The sequence below is a fragment of the Corvus brachyrhynchos genome, unplaced genomic scaffold, assembly GCF_000691975.1.
Source record: "Corvus brachyrhynchos isolate BGI_N302 unplaced genomic scaffold, ASM69197v1 scaffold70, whole genome shotgun sequence".
Taxonomy (NCBI): Eukaryota; Metazoa; Chordata; class Aves; order Passeriformes; family Corvidae; genus Corvus; species Corvus brachyrhynchos.
In genome coordinates this window covers 4,131,457-4,151,624 of record NW_008236217.1, presented here as the reverse complement: position 1 = coordinate 4,151,624, position 20,168 = coordinate 4,131,457, and the positions used below count along the sequence as shown (strand labels likewise).

Sequence of the window (20,168 nt, the reverse complement as noted above, 5' to 3'; positions counted from 1 at the left end):
AGTGCCAGCCCGGGGCTTGGTGACCTGCTCTCCCTGGAAAGGTCACCGCCCCGCCCCGTGCCTGGCCCGTTTTACATAAGTAATAGTAATAAAGGGTGGCAGTGGTGTTGCAGTTTTTGCTCTGGCCTTCTGTCCCTGACATGAAACGGCGAACGGGAAGGGGAAGACACAAATTAAGGTGGACTGAATGATACGTCTTATGAATATTGTAGATTTTTAAATTTATTTTTCTTTAAATAGCAGGTAGGTACTCCAGATGGCAGCTAATAGCGGTTTCTGGTGGGAACTGTTACCCTTGCTCAGTGCTGATACCTATATAAATATTTCCTCTTTCCTTGAAGCCATGAATTCAGAAATTACATATGTGAGGGTCAATTCTGCCACCAAATTAAAGAGGAAAAAATGTTTTTCATTTAACTTAAATGGAATATTTTTCATTATTGTTAATTGTGGCACTTCATTTTCAAACATTTTTTTGTCTGTCTGGATAATGAAGAAGTGAGAGGGGTTTTTTTACTAAATCAGAATTATTTTCACCCTTGTTAACATAGGCAGTTTTATCTGTGCAAGTTTTTTAATTTAAATGTGTGCTTCTGAATCTGTCCATTTTTCTGTTTAGACTAATGTGGAAATAGCATGAATGCTTAAATTGCACTAATACTGCTACAGAATTCACATGTTCTTCTCCTGCCTCCCTCTGAGGATCTTGCTGGTTGTAAGGACTGATGCTCTTGGTTTACTTGAAGTAGCATCAGTTTCTCTGTAAGGTCAGAGATTAGGCAGAACATTTATATGTGACTGGGATATTTTGCTTCAGTTTATCTTGTAATGATTTCAGCAGATATAACCATCTGAAATACACCCTTCTGGCCTTGTGAAAATGGAGCAATTCTTTCCCTCAGTTTTCCAAAGGTGGTTCTGGTTGAGAGTTCCTTTCATCACATGCGTGGATGAAACTTGCATTGCAAACCCTAACAGCTTGTTTACAGACACAGTATTACTGTCTGTGTAGCTGTGCTTATGGGTATGTTTTAATAATTTTCTTTGTTCTCATGAGTTTTCTTGATACAAGGATTCTTTTTGTCTGTGTGTGTTTGTTCTAGATGGCGTTGTTAGACTCGGTCACTACTTGTCTTTCTCAGCCTGTGCATTATGCGATTTGCAAACTTGGATTTGAGAAAAAGGACACCTATGATATTAATAATATTTTATCTGGAAACGGTGAAGTATGTTGGCAATCTGTTGCAGAGCATGTGTGTTACCTTGAATCAGGTTGGTGTTTGCCTGTGGTAGTAGTGATACATTTGTAAGACTGATACAGAATTTCAGTACAGTTCACAGCAATCCTAGCTAAGTTGTAACATTTTGTTACAGTGCAGCATTAGCTCTGCTGCAGATTAGAGAATGTGCAGTTTATATCTACAAAGAGCTTTAAATTTTTCATCCGCGTTTGGTATTTGGCTTTTGCTGCCTCCTAGGGTTCATGTAATCTGTGCCACCTAAGCAGCCGCTACTTTGCCTTCATCTTGGTTTCCAGCTGAATGTGTCTGTAACATAAGGGATTCCGTTCTGCTTCTCTCCCACCCCACAATTGCCTTGTTCTGTGTTCTTTATATTCCTTCTGCAGTAAATTTAAAAGCCCAGGGCCATCAATATTCCTACTGTTGCTTCTATTTCTGTTTCCCAACTTTAACTTGTACAGAAGTACTGTTTTGTTTCTCTTCTGTGAAGAATAGCTTGTAGTTGTTTTTTAACCAAAACAAAGTATTTATTTCCTGATGAACTCATTGAATTTTAATTTGCCAAATTGCATACATGTTATATGTATATTTTACCACCTCTGTTATTAAATCCCAGAAGTGGTAAAAATATCTTTCAGTAAACCAGAAGAATTTATTTTCCTATAAAAAGCGTCCCACGAAAAAGAAGCAGTGATACCACTCTGTAAGGTACCACATCCATCTGTGTTCTTTAAGGGCCGTAAGTGGTGCAATTTGACTCCTGCTGAGCCAGCACTAGCTTCCAGCTTGATTATGTGGCATTTATGTAGAAATTCTAGTAGGTTCTTTGCATTTCCACAAAAGCAGAACATAATGATCCTATTTACTTCCATATTTTCTTGTGTTAAGGTTTTGTTGGGATGGAATTTTTTGTTTGTTTTTTTATTTTATTCAGAGAAGGTGCTTGATCTTACCTGGTTTTGCATTGCAGTTTTACTTTTCAGTACATTTTCTGTGCGGTGTTTTGGACTGTAAATTGTATTGTATTGGTGTGCTAAAATAGTCTGGATAAAATTGTCTGTGCTAAATATGTACACAAACTGTAGCAGGTTTTATCCCTAGGGACTTTTAAAATATTGGACCTTTGGCAAGGTTGGTACCCTAATCACCTTCTGTTTTTCAATTTAAGATCAAAGTGTGGATTATATCAAAAGCATACGCTCATTAGGACCTGTATGTGAATCTGTTAATTTGTACTTGAAATCTCTGACCAAGGAGCAATTTGTGATTCAGTATGCATCATGGTTCCACTGGACAAACTGCACAGAGGTATGGAAATTTCTGTTAACATTTTGTGTTTTGGCATGGGAACCTTTTGTGGAAGTTTAGTGTGAGAACACAGAAGAGATATCCATGAACCAAAATGCTTAGAATTTGTAACTAATTGTCCTTCTCTGATAGATGGTTGCTTGTAATTTTTCTGACTTTGTAATTAGATTTTGTATTAGACAGCATCAGGAACTTTAGGCCTGTTCTAACATGAGTTTGTAGTATTTTGTTTTTCTAATAATCTGTGCCTAATATCAAGTTTTACCTTGTAAAGTTATTATGGATAATTTTAAAGAGGTAAGGCACTAGATATCAAGAGGTGCTCTAGGGAAGTTTCTGTCCAGGCATCTACACTTTTATCTCCTTGGCATGGTTTTCTTTCTACATTTGTATAGCCACTATCACAGAGGAATATTTAGGTTTCTCTGTGCTTTTGACAATGTGATCTTTCCTTCTGAATATTGAACACAACATTGTTCCTCTCCCCCATCATGCAGGTATTTCTTGAAGTGTTCGATGTTTTACAAGATACACAAGCTACAGAAGTTGCACTTGGCTTAATGAAACTAACATCAAGCTTGGAGAGAGCCTTGGGTGATGTAAGTGCCAGGATCTATTGCAGATTTGGCTTTATAAGATGGAAATGACCTCTTGGATTTAATTGCACATTGAAAAAAGGGATATTACCCTGTACTGTAGTAGTACACTAATAGCTCACATGCATTTTGAGTAGGACAGAGGTTCTTTTCTGGATCCAGTTGTGCTAATGGAAGCATATGTGGGGCTCCTTTACCAGTGCTTGTAAAGTTGCTTGTGTGAGTGCTGTTACTGACAAAGTTAATTAAAAAAGAGAAGAGTTTGATGAATCAGTGTACATACAGTAGGTCTTTGTTAGTTTGATTTATCTAACTGATGTGGGGCAGCATAGCTTCCACAGATGATTTGATGGTGTATTAACTTCTGTGAGGGGTGGCATGCAGCTGGAAAAACGGGCTGCTGGGTAACTTCTTTCCTAGCGAGAAAGGAGAAACAGCTACTTAAACAGTTTTTGCTGCTGGGCAATTTTGCAGCCAGATAAGTTAAAGTAGCTGGTTGTTCAATATCTATGGGGAGCTCTGGAAAAGGAAATGACAGAGAAAGAGCAGTGGGTTAACTCACAAATCAATTCGCCCAGGTATGGGGCATGGTGAATTTTGAAGTAACAAAAAATTATGAAAGATTGGAAAAAAAATTCAGGGAGAATACAAAGACTGGAAGGTGTGACAGCAGTTGAAACTTGAGATGCTGAGATTGCCCAACAACGATAAAATCTAGTTTAAAGAACAGTTTGAATCAGAAGACAAACCGCAAGTGTCCTCCCTTTCACAATGACAGACCTCATAAATTTCTATGGTAAGAAGGAAATATGGTGTCCTTGGTAGAGCTTATTCTATTAGTTACATGTTCTTGTTGTGCTTTATTGGTTTTTGTGGGATTTTTTGGAAGAGAAGAGCAGTATACATACAGACCCTGTGAAAAGCCTGATACGGGAACGTTAAACAGAATATCCACTCTTTTCTGACATATTACCTAAATTTTAATTTGTCATGAAATTATGGAGTTTAAAGGCTTTTTAAGGATTTGGTGGGTTTAGTTTGATTAGTGTTTTTACAATAATAAAAATGGTTGCTGGATGAAATAGTCAAATGTTTGAAATACAAAAAAGTATACTAAATTATTTATTATCTCTTCTGCTCTTTTTTTTTAATAGGTGTATTTACTTAAGGGTAATGACTGTCCTTTCCTCCTTAGAGACTTGCTTGCATCTGACCAGCTTGCAGATGTCTTTGGACAAGCTGTAGTAAGTGCATAGTTTTGAAATAAGGAATAACTGCTGAGTTGGTTTTGTTCCTAACAAATGTCAGGTTTCCAAGCACAGCCTTTACTTGTACTGAGGGAGAATTTGCAAATTCTGTAATATATAGGAAAAATATATTTTAGATATTTTTTCATTTTATACATGTTACAGTGGGGGGGATATATGTAAAAAAATAGTGAATATTGTAAAGGCAAGCTCCTAAGTTCTTATTTACCTTTCCATGTGAAAAACCTACATATGTAAAATTTCACATGTCTGACAAGGCGACGAGCAAACTGCAGGATTCATCTGCTTCATCTTAAATTACAGTGCTTGCAATTACACTTCCTGCACTGGCTGTTTCTGATAAGCAGTTTTCCCCTTCAAAAGCACTGCAGTAAGATGCTTTATAACTTTTACCACATTAGAATTTTTCAAAATGGAGGAAAGTAATGTGCAAAAAAGAAAAACCAAAATTTGGATGACATGTGCACCCTTGTGTAAACATGGTAGGTGGATCTTTCACATACAGTCTTAAAAATGCACATTCTTTGTTAGGACAAAATATTGGGTGTGAACCTGTGGAAGGTTGAGTTGTTAGCCATTCTAGTAGTGTCATAAGGATTATGTCTTGAATTTTGATGGCATGTGGACTATTTAAACTCTTACAATTGAAAAATAAACCAAAGTTTCCTGTTTTGTTTGATAGTGATCTGTGAATACAGCTTTTAATGCAAATTCTGTATTTTATGTTAATTTGCATTAAATTACGCTGGATTAATACTACAGGAAGTAAGAGCTAAACTTAATCTCATTTGTTCGTCTGTCACTTAATCTCATTTGTTTGGGATGTCTGATAACTAGTTTTGTTCTTCCCATATTATATTCTATATCCTGTACAAATAAGCTGAAAGATTCTCTTTCAGAGAATACTGGGAATTGCAAATAATGAGTTTCTGTTACTGTGATGAGCGGTGGCCAGTTATCTTGACAGTAGACATTGTAGTTTCTCAATAACTTCTGCAGTTTTCTGCCAGGGAAAGGTAATAAAAATAAGAAGGGTAAGAAAGGCAAAAAATACTAGATTTTTTCATGCAGTAATCACTTTTTTTATTAATCAGATGAATGTATTGAGGGTATTCATTGGATCTCCATATGGTCTGAACCTTCGTAATGTCTTGTGGCATGGGTTTGCATCACCACAAGAAATTCCTGCCAAGTAAGTTACCAGGAAAAAACCCTCCTTTTCTTACCAGTCAGATGTGAAAAGTGACTAGTAAAACTTACTTCTCTTATGGGAAAAAAAAAAATTTCCCCTGCGTCCTCTGCTTCTTTTGGAAATGGATTTCCATAGAATACTTCAGCCATTACAAAGATGGCCAGTATTAGGTCCAGTGTTTTTTTTTTACTATTAGGGAAAACAAAAAGCTTTTTTTTTAAGTCAGGGCAATGAGGAATAACTTGAAACAAAAGGCAGAGGACTGGGGTAGAAGGAGGAGCAATAGCAGCCAATATAGAATACTGTGATGCTTTTTCTAATTTTACTTTTATTTTTTTCATGCTTACGAATGCAATTGATTATTAAATGCCCGTACTTAGATGGGGAGTGTAGGTTCTGCGTGTTTTTTAAAAGAGCAGCAAAACCCCTTTGTGTCCCCAACTCACAAATGTTGATTCTTTGCAAAAGATTTCTTTGTATTAGCTTTTCTAATATGTTATGGTATTCTCCCTAGGTACTGTGCTATGCTGCTTTTTTTAACTGCAGGATTGGGTCAGTTGTTACAGACTTATCTTCTGCAAACTAAATGTGTTTTAGTACATCGACCTTATGTGATCTTCATTAGCTTAGAGGAGCTTGATGCATTTCCAGGCAAGTATTTAACCATTAGCAAATTTTTTATTATCCTGTATTTGCTATTGTTTCCTTGTCCAAAAGTGCTGTTGAAAATAATGCACTTTCCAGAGTTCCAAGATTAAATCTTAACTAAGATACCTGTATACACTGTCATTAGATGGACCAGTCATGCTTGTAGGGCAGCTTCTTAATATATAGGCAGTTCACTCGCTATTGAGTAAAAAACTACTGCATTCTAAAATAATTATAACACACTGAAACATGAAATATAGCTGCTTCTAAAAGACTTCAACTGTATGTTACATTCTTTTGATTATGAGAGTTAATTTCATGTAAGAGTTGTCTAGTTTGCCTTTATGAAATCTAACTTTTTTCAGAGTCAATGGGTTCCAGCTGCAAGGGTGCCCTGAGTCTTACAGGGAAGTTAGTGTTGAGACACAGTAGATGCTGACCCATCTTCAGTACACTAATGCTTTTCTCACAGAAGGATTTGATGTGTCAGATTAAAACCTTCTCCCTGTCTGCACACCTTACTTGGCTTATTCCTACTATTTTAAGGCAATAACAGTGTATAGGGAATCTTGGTGTCAGTGGCGATCATGGCCAATTTGTGCTGCATAATCAGTGGAACATCTGTCTAAGAAATTGAGACAGAGCTTTTGGGAACCAAATCAAGCTGATAACATTCCAATAATTATGTAGTATAAATCCTATAGCTGTTGATTGGCTTTGAAAAAATACCTACTGCAATCAAGTTACACTTATCATTTTGAGGTTTCTCTTGGATAAGACATTTATAATGTGAATTTATAGGTATGGCTTTCATTACACGGTAGCATTGAAGTGTTAATTTATTATGCTATATTTTCAACACAGAAAATTGAAAAAATAGGAACAATGTGCTCATGTTCAAATATTCTGGCTGAATAGAAATGATTAATTTATATTATACTTTTTTAAAGTATTTGGAGTAGGTAGAGAACAACTCAACAGAAGCTGGGTCCAGTTGCTATGTAGTCTTTCAATAAAAAGCAAACATGACTTTTTAAACTGCTTTTACTCTGTAATTTTATATTATCACCACAAATGCAATCTTACATATTTAAATTCTGATCTTAAATATGGCTACTCTTGTACTTGCATAGTTAAAATAAATTGGATAACTAAAAACTCCCTTTACAAATGTTGAAATAATATTATATTTTCAGTGAAATATTTAAAATTCATTAGTAAAGTGTAGATTATATGTAATTTTTCAATGTTGGTATTTTAACTTGCAGATCTTAGTAATGAAATACTGTCCATAGCTGAAGAACTTGTAAAACAGTCCAGTTTTGTATTAAAAATAATGTTACCATTTTGGATCGCTGCTTTAACAGCTTTCAAGCAAAGCAAGTAAGATTTTTTTAAATTATTTTTTTAATAGAATCTATAAAGAATATATTCTGCATTTTTATATCTGCATTTGCAGATTCCAAGGCTTCTTACAAAATTACTTAAGAGCATATAGTTATGCTTTGTTATGGTGATCTCTTGGAAGGTTTGTTGAGTAATGGCTTTGTTTTGTGTCATCTAAGGTTATAAACTATATTTTGAAGCCTAAAAAGAGCTGTTGGAGATGTAGGAAAAAAGGAAAGGTTTGCAAAGCAAGTGGAAGTAAATCTTCATATGTTTAATCCCACATATTTTGAATTTTTAAAAAGTGTGTTGTTTTCCTCTCCCATGCTCCATCTTTTTGTGAGTTATTCTAGTTTCTGAGCTTGAATTCAGTGGTCAGTTTCTGTTTGGCACAGGTAGTCATTTATTGTTTGTTTACAAAGTGCATTACAAAGGAATTTTGTCAGGGTTGTTTGGCCTGAGACTGTAATGCTGAAATAGTTTATATTTATAAGGAAGAGAAAAATCCTTTGGATATCTCTGTTACTTTTTCAGGTATGCTGACAGTGTGATTCTCTTACTTCCTCAGCTGGAAGTTGGACTTAGATTGCTCTTCACTACAACTAATAAATGTCCAAATCGATTGCTAACAGCAGAGGTAAACTTCTGTCTAAAGTCAATTACGATTTAGTGCTTGCAATATTTGCAGAATGGTTACTCTAGAAGCACAGTGTCTATAACCAATTACAGAGTTACCCCACAACATTTCAAACAATTGTGGAACATTATTTACAAATCTCCAGTTAAGATTCATGAATGCCTTCAATTCTTTTTTAAATGTATGGCGCTAAAAAGGACTGAAAAAGTAGTGGAAGATGAGTGTTCAGAAGCAGTAGCTTAGGGTGAAAAGCAGGCCATGATATATTTGTTTTAAAAAACTCAGCACAAAATCCCAAAGACCCTTTTTTCATTCATAAGGGGACTTTTTTGCTATTCATGCACCTCTGGTATCTCATGCAAATGAATACATTAAAGTTTGATATACACATCTAGTTAATTGATTTTGTTTGAAAATCAAATAATATTATCTGTGTTTTGTTCTAGTCTTCTGCTCTCTACACCACTTTCGATGAGGTACTGTATTTTTTTTTTTTTAAGATATATCAGTGTCAGAATTTAAGCCATGCATGTTTCCCATTACTAGAATTAAGAATGCACTTTCTTTTGTTGAATATGACATTATTTCTAACTTTTTTTCAAATAAAAAATGATGGACAGTAAACACTTTAAATTTCGAATGCTTCAGAAAATATCACAATTAATACAAATTGTAATGAACAGACTATTTTCTTCAAAATGTTTTTATCTTGAAATTCTTCACTCCACAGAAGCAAACTTTCTGCCATTTTTCCTAGATTCAGTTATTCCAAATAAATACGAATAAATATAGCAAGCATAAACCCTCAGTTTTACAAGTTGATTAGATTATCTCAAGTTGTTTATCAGTAATAATTAGGCATCTTGACTCTAGAGTGGCAGAAGTTAATCACATCAGATTAGGAAAACTACTTTAGTTGGTGTTCCTGCTTTCGTAATATGGTCTTCAATAATTTAATAAATTTCTGTTCAAATTACTTTTTTTTCTAGATGCTAGCAAAGCATTTGGATAATGAAGAAGTCAACCAGCTACCTGTAGTTCTTGAGGAGCCTGCCATGGCAAGTGTTTTGAAAATTTTCTGGGGTTTTGTTGTTGTTTTTTGTTTTTTTGTTTCACTTAGTAATAATCTTTATGATATACCTAATATTCATTTATTTCATATAGCTTATGTCCAGTAGCTTAGAACCTGAATTTGTTAGCCTTTTTTATTATGAGGGATCCAAAGTCATAGCTGGTAAGCTGTATTGTATTACCATATAGGACTATCTTTCTTTCTGAAATATAAGCATATCAGGGATATTTGTCTTTAGACTTCTGAAGTTCAGCTGAATGGAGCAGGAGAAGAACTGATGCCTCATACAAGGAGATTTCAAACTTATTTCTGATTGCTTCTGGGACACATTTTGCACTATCTGGGCAGATAGCACAAAAATGTCTCAAACCTACCAGAGCACATTCTGCATGTCACTACCCAAACAGATCGTGAACGGGAAAACTAGGGGTGTTGAGTTTAGAGGTCTTTTGAGAGTGTAGGGGAGATCTGAGGTTACTGTCCTGTTGCCAGAGGCAGTGGGGCTGTGAAGTGCCTGGGGCACAAAGTTGAAGGAAATCTCTTGTTAGCTGTCACAGTATAGAATGTATGTTATGAGTATAGTTTGCATTGGGGTTTTTCTCTGAATATCTGCACGCCCCTGTCCTACAGACATGATCACATACTTGTCTTTCAGAGGTATTCTGTACACTGAATATATTCAATTCTATGTGAATACACATAGAATAGAATTCTGTATAGTTGGTGTACGTTTCCACAGGACTTCCTTTGGGATATCTTGAACCACCAGGAGGGCCCACGTATAAGAGATCGTTTAAGCCACGGAGAGATCAATCTAAGAACATTTCCCAGAGAAGTAGCTAACCAGATAGTTGGATTTGCAATTACTATTCTCTACAGATTCTCAGATGAGGATGTGTTTTCTCTTAAGGTAGGGACCAATATTTTGCTCTCAGGAGGTTTTCTTTTTCAGTTATTCTGGATACCAAATACAATTTTAGAGAGTTTTATGACTGAATCTTTCTTGACAACTGCTTTTTGTGCAAATGAAATATTTCTCCAAGTAAAAAATTGTGAAAGTATGTTTTCCCTAGTTTTGTAGTGAAGTAAGTACAGAAAGTTTTCCAAAATGTTACCCTTTCTTGCTGTATCTTAATTTGCTGTCTTAACCAGTTCTTATTCACAAGGCTGATCCATAAATTATAATGATTCCACTTAATTTTGTCAAACTGTATTGATGAACTAGCCTATTTATCTGCAGAATTATTAAAAGGTACATAGAACATCGGTAGCTCACCCACTGAGGTACGTAGTGTGTAGTTATTGAGATTTTCTTTTCCTGAGCTGCTGCAAATCTTAGTGCCTTGCTAATGGAAGTGTTATTTGTATCCATACTTACACTATGAATTTGTAAACGCTTTTTGCCTAGCACTATGTTTCTCAACATTAGCTATTACTGTGTTTACTCTCCCCCGTTTCCTGTTTATATTTGGGATTACTTCTTTCAATATAACACAGCAACCTGTGAGATAAATCTTCCATTTGTTAGTTGCAGCTCTCTTTTAGTTTCTCAAGATGTATTGTGTGCTGCAAGAATACTTAGTTGCTTTTATGTGAGCTGCTGTCAGGTTTCATAGTTAAAATATGTGAAATTAAGCTTTAACTACTCACTGTGCTGATTATTTCTTTCAGCCCTTAGACATTTGGAAGAGTTTATTGACGTCAGTGCTATAGGTGGTTTGCATAAAATGAAGTATAAGTCTAGGTCTGCATATAATTAGGACAGCTTAGAGAAACTGTTGTGTATTGTCTGTGATTTTGTAAATCAGGAACACATGGTCATAAAACCACTGATGAACTGTGCAAGTTGCTACCGGTCTCGATTTCATCCAATTTCCCGACTCAAGAAACAGGTAGGTACTTCCATCTGTGAAAGCATTGTGGTCCTTAAAATTGTGGCTCCTCAAAATTAGTCTAATTCTTTTCTTCATTATTTGATTGTCCTAAAAAAAATTTAAAACCTTACTGTTTTTTTGTTTATTTTTCAAAACTTAAAGGAAATCACAGTGGCTAAAGTGGGATATAATTATGCACACTCCTGGTAATGCAATTGATACTGTATTTGTGTTCTAGATCACTAAATAGCTTTATTCTTACCTGAGTGTTTGCTATTCTGTAGTTTTCTTAATCTCTTTATGCTTTTTTATGTCAGGAACACTGCTAGGTCCTGTCTCCAGGAATCTTGGATTAGGCCATTACTAATTTTTTTACTGTGTGGAGGCTAGCTGATGAAGATTCTGTCATGGTAGCAAAATCTGTTTTCCATTGTCATGGTAGTTCTCTGCCAATCAGTTTAATGAACCGCTTGAGAATATTCCTTTCATTGATTTGAGATTGCAGTAGACATACTTAGTTCTTTTACTTTTCAACAGCATTCGAACAGTGGGTTACAAAAGTTATGTTTGTTAATTAATTTTTTATATTAAAAAAAATATAGAATGCTAAATTAGTTCATTCAGATAATGATTTAGCATGGAAGTGTACATCAAGACTTTTTGCCCTAACCTAAACCTTAACAAATGAAGTTCGCTTACACAATTATGACTAGTGAACAAATAGCTTACTGCCTGTTGCAGTTTTTTTCTAAATGGGCCACTAAGAAAAGCATCTCAAAATCTATACCTTACAAAACATTTTTCATGATATATTTCTGAGGTGCCGGAATGTATGAAGAGCATCCACTTATGGCCTGAATTGCCAACAGTGCCTGAGGAACAAGTACAAATTATTAAAGGGTATGTATGTGCTGTATTGATGCCATGATGATTTTTCCCTTTTCTTTTATACCCCTGTTATACCTTTTTACAACTTCTGTATTCTTAGTGCTTTTTGCCTACATTCTTAGACTTGTTTGTTCAGCTAAGAGACTAAACATTTCAGAAGCTTCGTAGCTAGGGATCAGTGTGCCCCAGACCCCAAGGTTCTCTCCAGAACACATTCTGTAAACTAAGATAGAACCATCCAGGGGAAGGCTCCTTGGGGAGGGGGGGCTCATTCAAGCCTCTCATTGAGGAATTTTTGATATATATGCTAATTAGTAAGACCTATAATGTTATACCAGATCTTTTGTAGGTGGGCATTGTGGTGTGCATTGAGGTGCATTCAACCTAGACATAGTGCACCTAAAGATCCTTAAAATAAATACCAAGGTAAAATCCCTTTTTCCCTTCTAACTGTGTTTAACTCTTAATTTTAAGACCAAGAAAAGGCATCAGTATAAGATCGCCAGCTATAAAACAGCAAATAATTCCTTATTCTGAAAAGGACTTGGTAACCAGTGGGAAACTTTATATGAGATATTAGTTAGAAAAAGAATGTAACATTCTGTTGTTATTTGAAAAGGATGAAGTCATTAATAATATCACTGGAGGAAATTGTACTTCTTTAGAGCTGAGAGAAGAAACTTCAATGCATCTATCATATATTCAGTATATTGCAGGATTTTTATGAATGAGGAGAGAATTAAGGGGTTCTGAAGATTGCTGACATTGAGAAAAGGTTGTTTTAGTTGGAGAAAGAAAATCATGCTTACAAGGTAGAGGGAAAAGAAATAATAGAGAGTAAGCGTGGACACTGAATACACTGCTATCCAAAAAAATCTGCATCTATGCCATTTAAGAAATAAATGCGTACTACACAGTTTTATAATATCAAATCTTATTTCTTTTCTTTTTAAGGTTGGAAGGAAATGCTGAAGCTAATACTTTAATTTTGATGGTATCTGAAATTATATCTCAATTGCATCATTACATGCCCCAGAATTGCTGCTGTTCAGATGATCTAATCAATAGTGTCCTAACAGAGAGGTGAGTCTGATGCCCTCCTGGTTGCCACTGTCAGCTTCTACGTGAGCCCCATGTGAGAACTCTCAAAGCTAAGTTATCATTTCCCTGTTTGCAGAGAAATGCTTGAAATGTTGTAAGCACTTTTCTAGTGTTGTGCTGAGTTAATCTGAAAATTTTAGGATTGCAGCTGAACATCATCTTCAAAATGAGGATGAGACATTGTAGATTTTAGAATTGTAGTAGAGATTTTATTTGGAAATTAACCTGAAAAAATAACTTTTTTTTTTCAGACCACAAAAGCAAAATGTTTTAAATATCTGTGTACTTGCTAGATGAGGTTGGTTTTAGTATAGTTTGTGCTAAAACTGCATCAGAAATTCGTTTTAATGTGCTTGGTGTCACAGCTGTGTGTGGCATTCAAAATGGCAATACGCCACTATGTAATTCTATTTTTCATGCTTTAATATCAAGATTCAGATAGAGAAAATATCTTGTTATACTTGGTGTCAGACTTGGAGGTGTGTTAGTTCCAATTATGTCTGACTTGGAATAATGATCAAAATAGTTTGACTTTTAATTGCCACTCTTAGAGCAGTCTTAAGAGTCCCATGACTGAATGTTAGAACAAAACACTCCTAATCAAACCATTGGGCATGGGCAGCATAGAGCAAAGAGGATTTTACCTGTTGCTTTACTTATGTAACCTGTGGGTCTTCTGCTTCCTACCTGCCAATCTGCAAATTTATCATTTGTGAGAAAGAAGCCTAGTTATTGAAGTGTTAAGCCTTTTTCTGCCTTTATCACTTCAAGTCATTAAAGTTTTGCTATCTCAGAGAGAAACTGAGCATGAGGGAAATTTAGAAACACTTCTATAAGAATAGAGTGTTCAAAGTGATGTGTGATACATTAGTGTAGCAGATATGACAGCAAGAAGATATTTGTGTACTTTAACAAAGCATGATCTGGTCTGGTGTTGATTAAGAAAATGGCCTCACCACCTGCATTTTACGCAATGTTAAGTCTGCTTCTTCTTCTGCCCAGAAGAAAGACCACACACTAATGGGAGGACTAATTAATAGCATTTGTTTCAGTGAGTTTTATTATGGTGGATGTTAATTCATTGTGAGTTGAGCTATGGTGGGAGGCTTCAACCACAGCCCTGCTGTGATTTGATGTGTTCAGTGTATCATTTCAACCAGGCAGTTTTGTTTATTGTGGTTGTGTTTCTTTGATCTGAAATGGGAAACATATTCATCATAATCAGTTTTGCATTTATATTCAATAAAGTGATAGAAAACACAATCACTACCCCTACTGCACAGATTCTTGCTTTTTTTCAGTCATGAGGTAAGGGCAGTTTGTTTCCAGGTTTTCTGAATTAAAACATTATGAGTTAAACCACACTTAATATGAAATGTATCCTGTGTTAAATCCAGCTAACAAAAGATTGACATTGAAAATCCCTTCCTGTTTTGGAGGCTGCTGATGGAACTTTGTGATACGCGTATTTGCACACTCTATTCCCCACGACCTGTCCTGGAAGTAGTGGTGGTACTCCGCAAAATAAGCACGCAGTGCCATCAAGTGTCCCAACAGGTTATTGCCGGCGCTGGGCTGAGATACATGCAGTGGGTGAACAAGACTCTGCGTTCTCGCCAGAGGCACAACTATCTACGGATGCTGAACAGGTTGGCTGCTGGTTTTGCTTTACTGTGTGGTTGGGTTTATGAGAGAATGGCTGCACGCTGCTGTTGCTGCCTTTCAGTGCAGCAACACTGCACTGAGCAGCAACTTCACTTGGAAGTTTAAAGTCAACAGTGTTCACGTGTTCTTGTTAACCATTTCAGAGTCAAGTGTCAACCAGATTTCTATTAAGTAGCAATATTGAAATAACAAGAAAATCTCAAATTGGAGAATAATATAATGGACATTGTTGGATTATGTCACTGTAAATTATGAGCTTTCAAATTAAGTATTATTTGAATGTTAGATTGTATTTTTTTAGTTTTCCTATTTAGGTATATAAATGACATTCAAGTTTTATCTGACTGCAATAGGTTTAACTGATTTGAAGATTTATTCTACTTTAGTTTGCTGCTTTTTATCATTACACCTGAGTCAGCCTCTTTATAGATAGAAGAGATATGGTTTAATAATCTGTTAATTTTTTTCCTAATCTTAAGGGCTTTCCAGGGTTTTATAAGTGTTGTGTTATTGGCCAGGTTATGTTCCTAAAAGTGTTAGCCATATTATTTAAGGAACACAGCTTAAACTGACAACTGATGATACGCATCTGTGATTCAGTTGAACTGTAGTTTATTATCGATGGGTTAATGGATGCTTGCAAGTTTTTCTTTGGAATCTTAGATCTTTGCCTTCTTTTCCGCCCTCTTTTTCAGTTTATAGTCTTTGTTTTTCTGGGATTTGCACTGCTTTTTGCTGAAGGACATTTTGTAGTCTTTTTTTTCCCCAACTTTGCAATATCCAGAAATTTGGATTGGGTGCAGAAGTCTGAAGATTTTTTTTTTTAATATTAATGATTTCTTTTTAATTTGATTTTAGTTTGTTTAAGTTTGTTTTTCTGGGTTTTTTTTATTTCTAGCATTAAATTTTTATCTCCAGCATTGCGGCTCATCTTACTATTGATTACTCTGGAACTAGTCAGTGTTCATTCAGTTTGTAAGAAGAATCCTTTTGATTATCAGCAGTATCTAAAGTGAGTACATAAATTTACTTAATGAAAATAGGAGTTGTCTCAGAATTCCTTTTTGATCTGTACTGTAGAGATTTTTTGTCATTATAGTCATAATTTTACCTTGGACAATGTTCACTCGAGAGCTAAAATAACTTTGTTGAAGTGTAGATAGGGAATATTAATACATAAAAGCTGCAATTAATATTTTGCTCACTTTACTCTTTGTGTGTTAATTAAGAGCTGGTTGGATATCAAGTATATTGTGAAACATTTGACCAAGAAAGCAAAGGAAGCCATTTGGGGAAAATTCTGTCACACATATGGTCACTGTATTCTTTCTCTGGTAGTGTTAATTGCAGTTCTAAAAATCATCACATCTTACTGTGAGAGGGAGGGAGTGATTGTTCTCCAAAAGCAGAGCAAATCTTAATGTATTGATCATCCAATCATCCTGAGGGAGATTTGGAAACTTGAAGATGTTTGCAGCTTTGAATCAGCCATTGCGATCTTCTTCTCTTCTCTTTTTTTTTAATTTTTCTTTTTAAATCCTTAAGAGTTTTTCTCTAATGTTACTTCTTGTAGGTTTTTGAAGTCAGTCTTGCAGTACACTGAGAACTTGGTGACCTACACAAGCCCTGAGAAAAACAAGTGGGATGAAACCATGGAACTTACAAACAAGATTTTGATAAAAATAAGGAAAATCAGTGACAGAAAGCTAATGTTAATGCATCTAGCTACGTGAACTAAATGGGCTTATGATTGTCTGGACATTGTTATTTCTAAATAGTTATGGAGACCTCATATTTGATCCATCTAATTCAAAGACAAACTTCATCAGTCATTGTCAAATTTTGGATGCAAAATTTAGTCTTTTTATTAGAAGGTAGCTGTTGATACTGGAGATGAAGGATCAAGCTTCCAGAGAATGGGTTGTTTGTCAAATCCACTGGAAAAGATTTACTGTGAACTAAATCAGGATGATACAAGTTCTACTGTAAATATATTTTGTGGTTTGTACATTGATTTTTTTATATTTTTTAAATTTCCTACTGTACTGAAAAATACCTAAGAAAAAAGTGTGAATAAAAGCTCTGGAAATTTTTAAATCCAAAAACTAATTTTTTACTTTGGAATACAGATATTATGTCAGAGACTGTGTTCAACACATTAAGAAATTATGAACTTTTAGTGTAAAATAGTGCTTATTGGCATCTGTAGTTGTTTTTAGTTGTAAAGAGTCTGATCTTGCTCTGAACTCTGAGGCAGAGCTGGTAACACAGTAACCAGTTGTTTATATATGAGGATTTAAAGGCGACAGGATGGAATAACCTCTGCACGGTATGTGTTTGGTTTAATTTCATCTGCTCATTCCAATACATATTTATTTAGTTAGTTAATTTCATACAGAATGAATATGAACATGCACATGCTCACAGACATGTATTCACTGAAGTTTAGAAAGCTATTCTCTTATTGCACACAATATTAATTTGAATACTTTATTTCTTCAAAATAAATTCTCCCTCTTTTTCATCACCAAAGAGAAGAACTTCAAAGGAATGCATAGGTTGAAGAACAGATTAACAGAAAACCACCAGTGTCTCTCCATTTGCTTTCTCCTATGGAGAGTAAAACCAGAGGGTAGTCTCTGGAGAGTGTTTGGCTCTACAAAGGATTAAAGATTCAAGTTACATTTTAATAAGCTTCTTTGCAATGTTTCTTGACTGGAAATCACAGCTAGAGAATTACTAGTTTGGTTTATTCATTGTGGGGGATGGATATAAACTAAGATCATATTGCTTCCTTTATGCTCCTCTTGAAGTATATTGGGTGTATTTGAAATTGAACTTTGTCACTTTCCAAGGGTTCTTTTCTTACTGTGAAACTAAATTACCTGAAGAAGTTTGAACTAGATAAAATAGATTAAATGTAGAAATAGAGAAGAATTAATCAAATGTAGTGTATGAGCCACAGTGTAAAATTTCAGCTTTTTTTAAAACCTGAGTCAGCAAATCCTAATTATATTTTTGAAGGCTTATTTTGTACTCATTGACTTTGCTCAGATGTATTAACTTTGTTAAGTGTGTCTTGGTAGTGACATTTATGGTGACACTTGCTTTGATGGTGATAAGTATTCTAAGGCAAAAATCATTTAAGTTTTATGTATTCATTGTAGGAAAGAGATCAAGAAATTAACACATTTTGAAAGTACATAAATGTTTTGAAAGTATGTAAACGGCTGACACACTTTCTCCTTTTGAAAGTGCATTCATGTACTAAAAAGCACCTTATAGACCACAGAAGTGTATTTTCAACAGCATAAGTTCTCCTTTTGTTGCTATATTTAAACCTTGGTAAAATGATCTTGCATTCTGTTCACTTCATTTGCTTTTACCTAAGATGGAGCACATTGACAGTTTCTTCTTTCCTAATTAGTGCCACAGATGCGATTTGCTGGTATAAGTTTGCGTTAAGAAGCATGAAGGATTTCTGGCAACTGTCAAAGATGCTTTTTCAGTTTGTTTTCCTACCTCTGCAGCTCTCTGATGGGAGCACTGCTACCATCTATTGTTAAACAAATCTGGAACAGGCTGGGACAATCCAGTTATTTTTTCTGACTTAATGCTGTCATTTGCCAGAAGGGCTTATGCGCACAGGGCTTATGGCTTATGACAGCCCTGCATGTCATTTGCATGCGGGGCTTACAGATTTTTCCTGCTGTTAAAAGACTTGTGGAATAGAGCTATAGAATAAGTGTATATCCTACAGGGCACATTGAAGAACAAATGGCAAGAGATATGGTAGAGGTCATTGGGTTTGTCCTTTATCAGGTACTTGCTTTTCCACTTAAATTACTCATCTTTGCCATCTCTTTTGAATCACTTTTAAGATATTAGAAAGAGTCTAAACTCTGAACATTTGGTATTCCTGAGAGCAAAAGAAGCTCGGAATAACAATGTATCTAGATATATCTAGAATTATACCAAAGAATGTTTTCTTCCAAGTGTGGTATTTCATCCCAGTATTACTTGGATCTGATTTAATTGTTGGCCTTGCTTCCTGAGGCCTGTGTTTTCCTTGAGGTATTCACTAAGTGAATCTATATAGACACAGATGTGGAATTTCAGCACCCCATGAGGGTAAGTGTTGAATTATTTTGTTTACCTGGATAATGCTAATGAGGGAATGATGATTCTTAAGTCACTTATTCCAAGTTCAATTAGTCAATTTATCACAGAATCACAGAATACACCAAGTTGGAAGGGACCCACAAGGCTTATCAAGTCCAGCTCCAGGCCTTGCACAGAACCATCCCCAAGAGTCACACCATGACCCCAAGAGCATTGTCCAAACGCTTCTCGAACTCTGTAAGGCTGCTGCTCTGACCACTGCCCTGGGGAGCCCATTCCTACGGATGGAGTACATTTTTCTAATATCCAGCCTAAACCTCTCCTGACATAATTTCAAGCCATTCCAATGTTTGTGATTTTTGGTACCTTCTAGGGAGCATCAGGATCAACTAAAAGGTCACTGAGGTGGGCTTGTGTACTGCACAAATACAATGAAATATTTTTTATGGTAGGCATCTTTGTGTAGAAACAAAGCTTGTACTTTATGTTCTTTCAGTCATTCTCTACTTTGTGCTCTCCTCAGTGGCGATAGGAGGGGTTAGAAACAAAACCATGTGTTCTTATTCAAACATGATACCGGCGACTAAAAGTAATTAAAACCTTTTTGGGATTGTCATCACTATTGCATTATACAGAAACGTTTATGTAAGAGATAGAGCAACAAATTTGATTTACTTTATCTTTTAAAATCCATCCCATCTAGCGGTTTTCAAGCAGCCTGACGGCCTTTGAAGTGAACACATGGTGGCAGTGTTTGGTAATTCAAAATAGTACTCCGTGCTGACCTTCACTTTCTTATCTCTTTTCTTAGGATATGTATAAAAAAAATCAAGTTTTCTTCTGATTTCATCAGTTTTGTTTATTTGAGTCTCTAATTGTGTCTTCTGTTGAAACTTGTTTTCTCATTTGTTTCAGATCACTTTTGGAGACATTGAACGTGTCCGAAAAAAATTTTTTGCAAACAATTTAATAATTACGTAGAGGTTCATCACATTTTCCACACTACTTGCTCAGGACTTTTGGAATTTGCCAGAAGTCCATCAGCTGCCCTTCTCCTTACATAGTTTAAGAGAATGAGTTCTTCGAATTTAATAAATAATGTATTTTAACAAATGACTGGTTTTTACAAAACATGAGTATTGATATTCCTAAAAGAAAAAAAATCAGATT

General features: G+C 35.3%; 1 protein-coding gene across 4 annotated transcripts in view; it reads left to right on the top strand.

The window, feature by feature from the left end:
- The window catches only part of ERMARD (ER membrane associated RNA degradation), a 21,328-nt gene extending 1,481 nt beyond the window's left edge, over positions 1-19,847 (top strand). The window contains exons 1-18 of one of the 4 annotated variants that reach the window (XM_017745623.1): positions 7-178; positions 1,104-1,272; positions 2,410-2,549; positions 3,047-3,148; positions 4,300-4,389; positions 5,508-5,605; positions 6,120-6,256; positions 7,522-7,636; positions 8,174-8,276; positions 8,723-8,752; positions 9,266-9,334; positions 10,088-10,258; positions 11,157-11,240; positions 12,043-12,122; positions 13,065-13,193; positions 14,651-14,860; positions 15,775-15,888; positions 16,450-19,847. In XM_017745623.1, the coding sequence (XP_017601112.1) occupies positions 1,104-1,272; positions 2,410-2,549; positions 3,047-3,148; positions 4,300-4,389; positions 5,508-5,605; positions 6,120-6,256; positions 7,522-7,636; positions 8,174-8,276; positions 8,723-8,752; positions 9,266-9,334; positions 10,088-10,258; positions 11,157-11,240; positions 12,043-12,122; positions 13,065-13,193; positions 14,651-14,860; positions 15,775-15,888; positions 16,450-16,609 (2,001 nt within the window). In that variant the 5' untranslated portion in view covers positions 7-178 and the 3' untranslated portion in view covers positions 16,610-19,847. Of the gene's footprint in view, positions 1-6; positions 244-1,103; positions 1,273-2,409; positions 2,550-3,046; positions 3,149-4,299; positions 4,390-5,507; positions 5,606-6,119; positions 6,257-7,521; positions 7,637-8,173; positions 8,277-8,722; positions 8,753-9,265; positions 9,335-10,087; positions 10,259-11,156; positions 11,241-12,042; positions 12,123-13,064; positions 13,194-14,650; positions 14,861-15,774; positions 15,889-16,449 lie in introns of those variants that run through there. The other 3 variants (XM_008643391.2, XM_017745617.1, XM_017745627.1) reach the window with 3 other exon arrangements.
- The last annotated feature ends 321 nt before the right edge of the window (positions 19,848-20,168 follow it).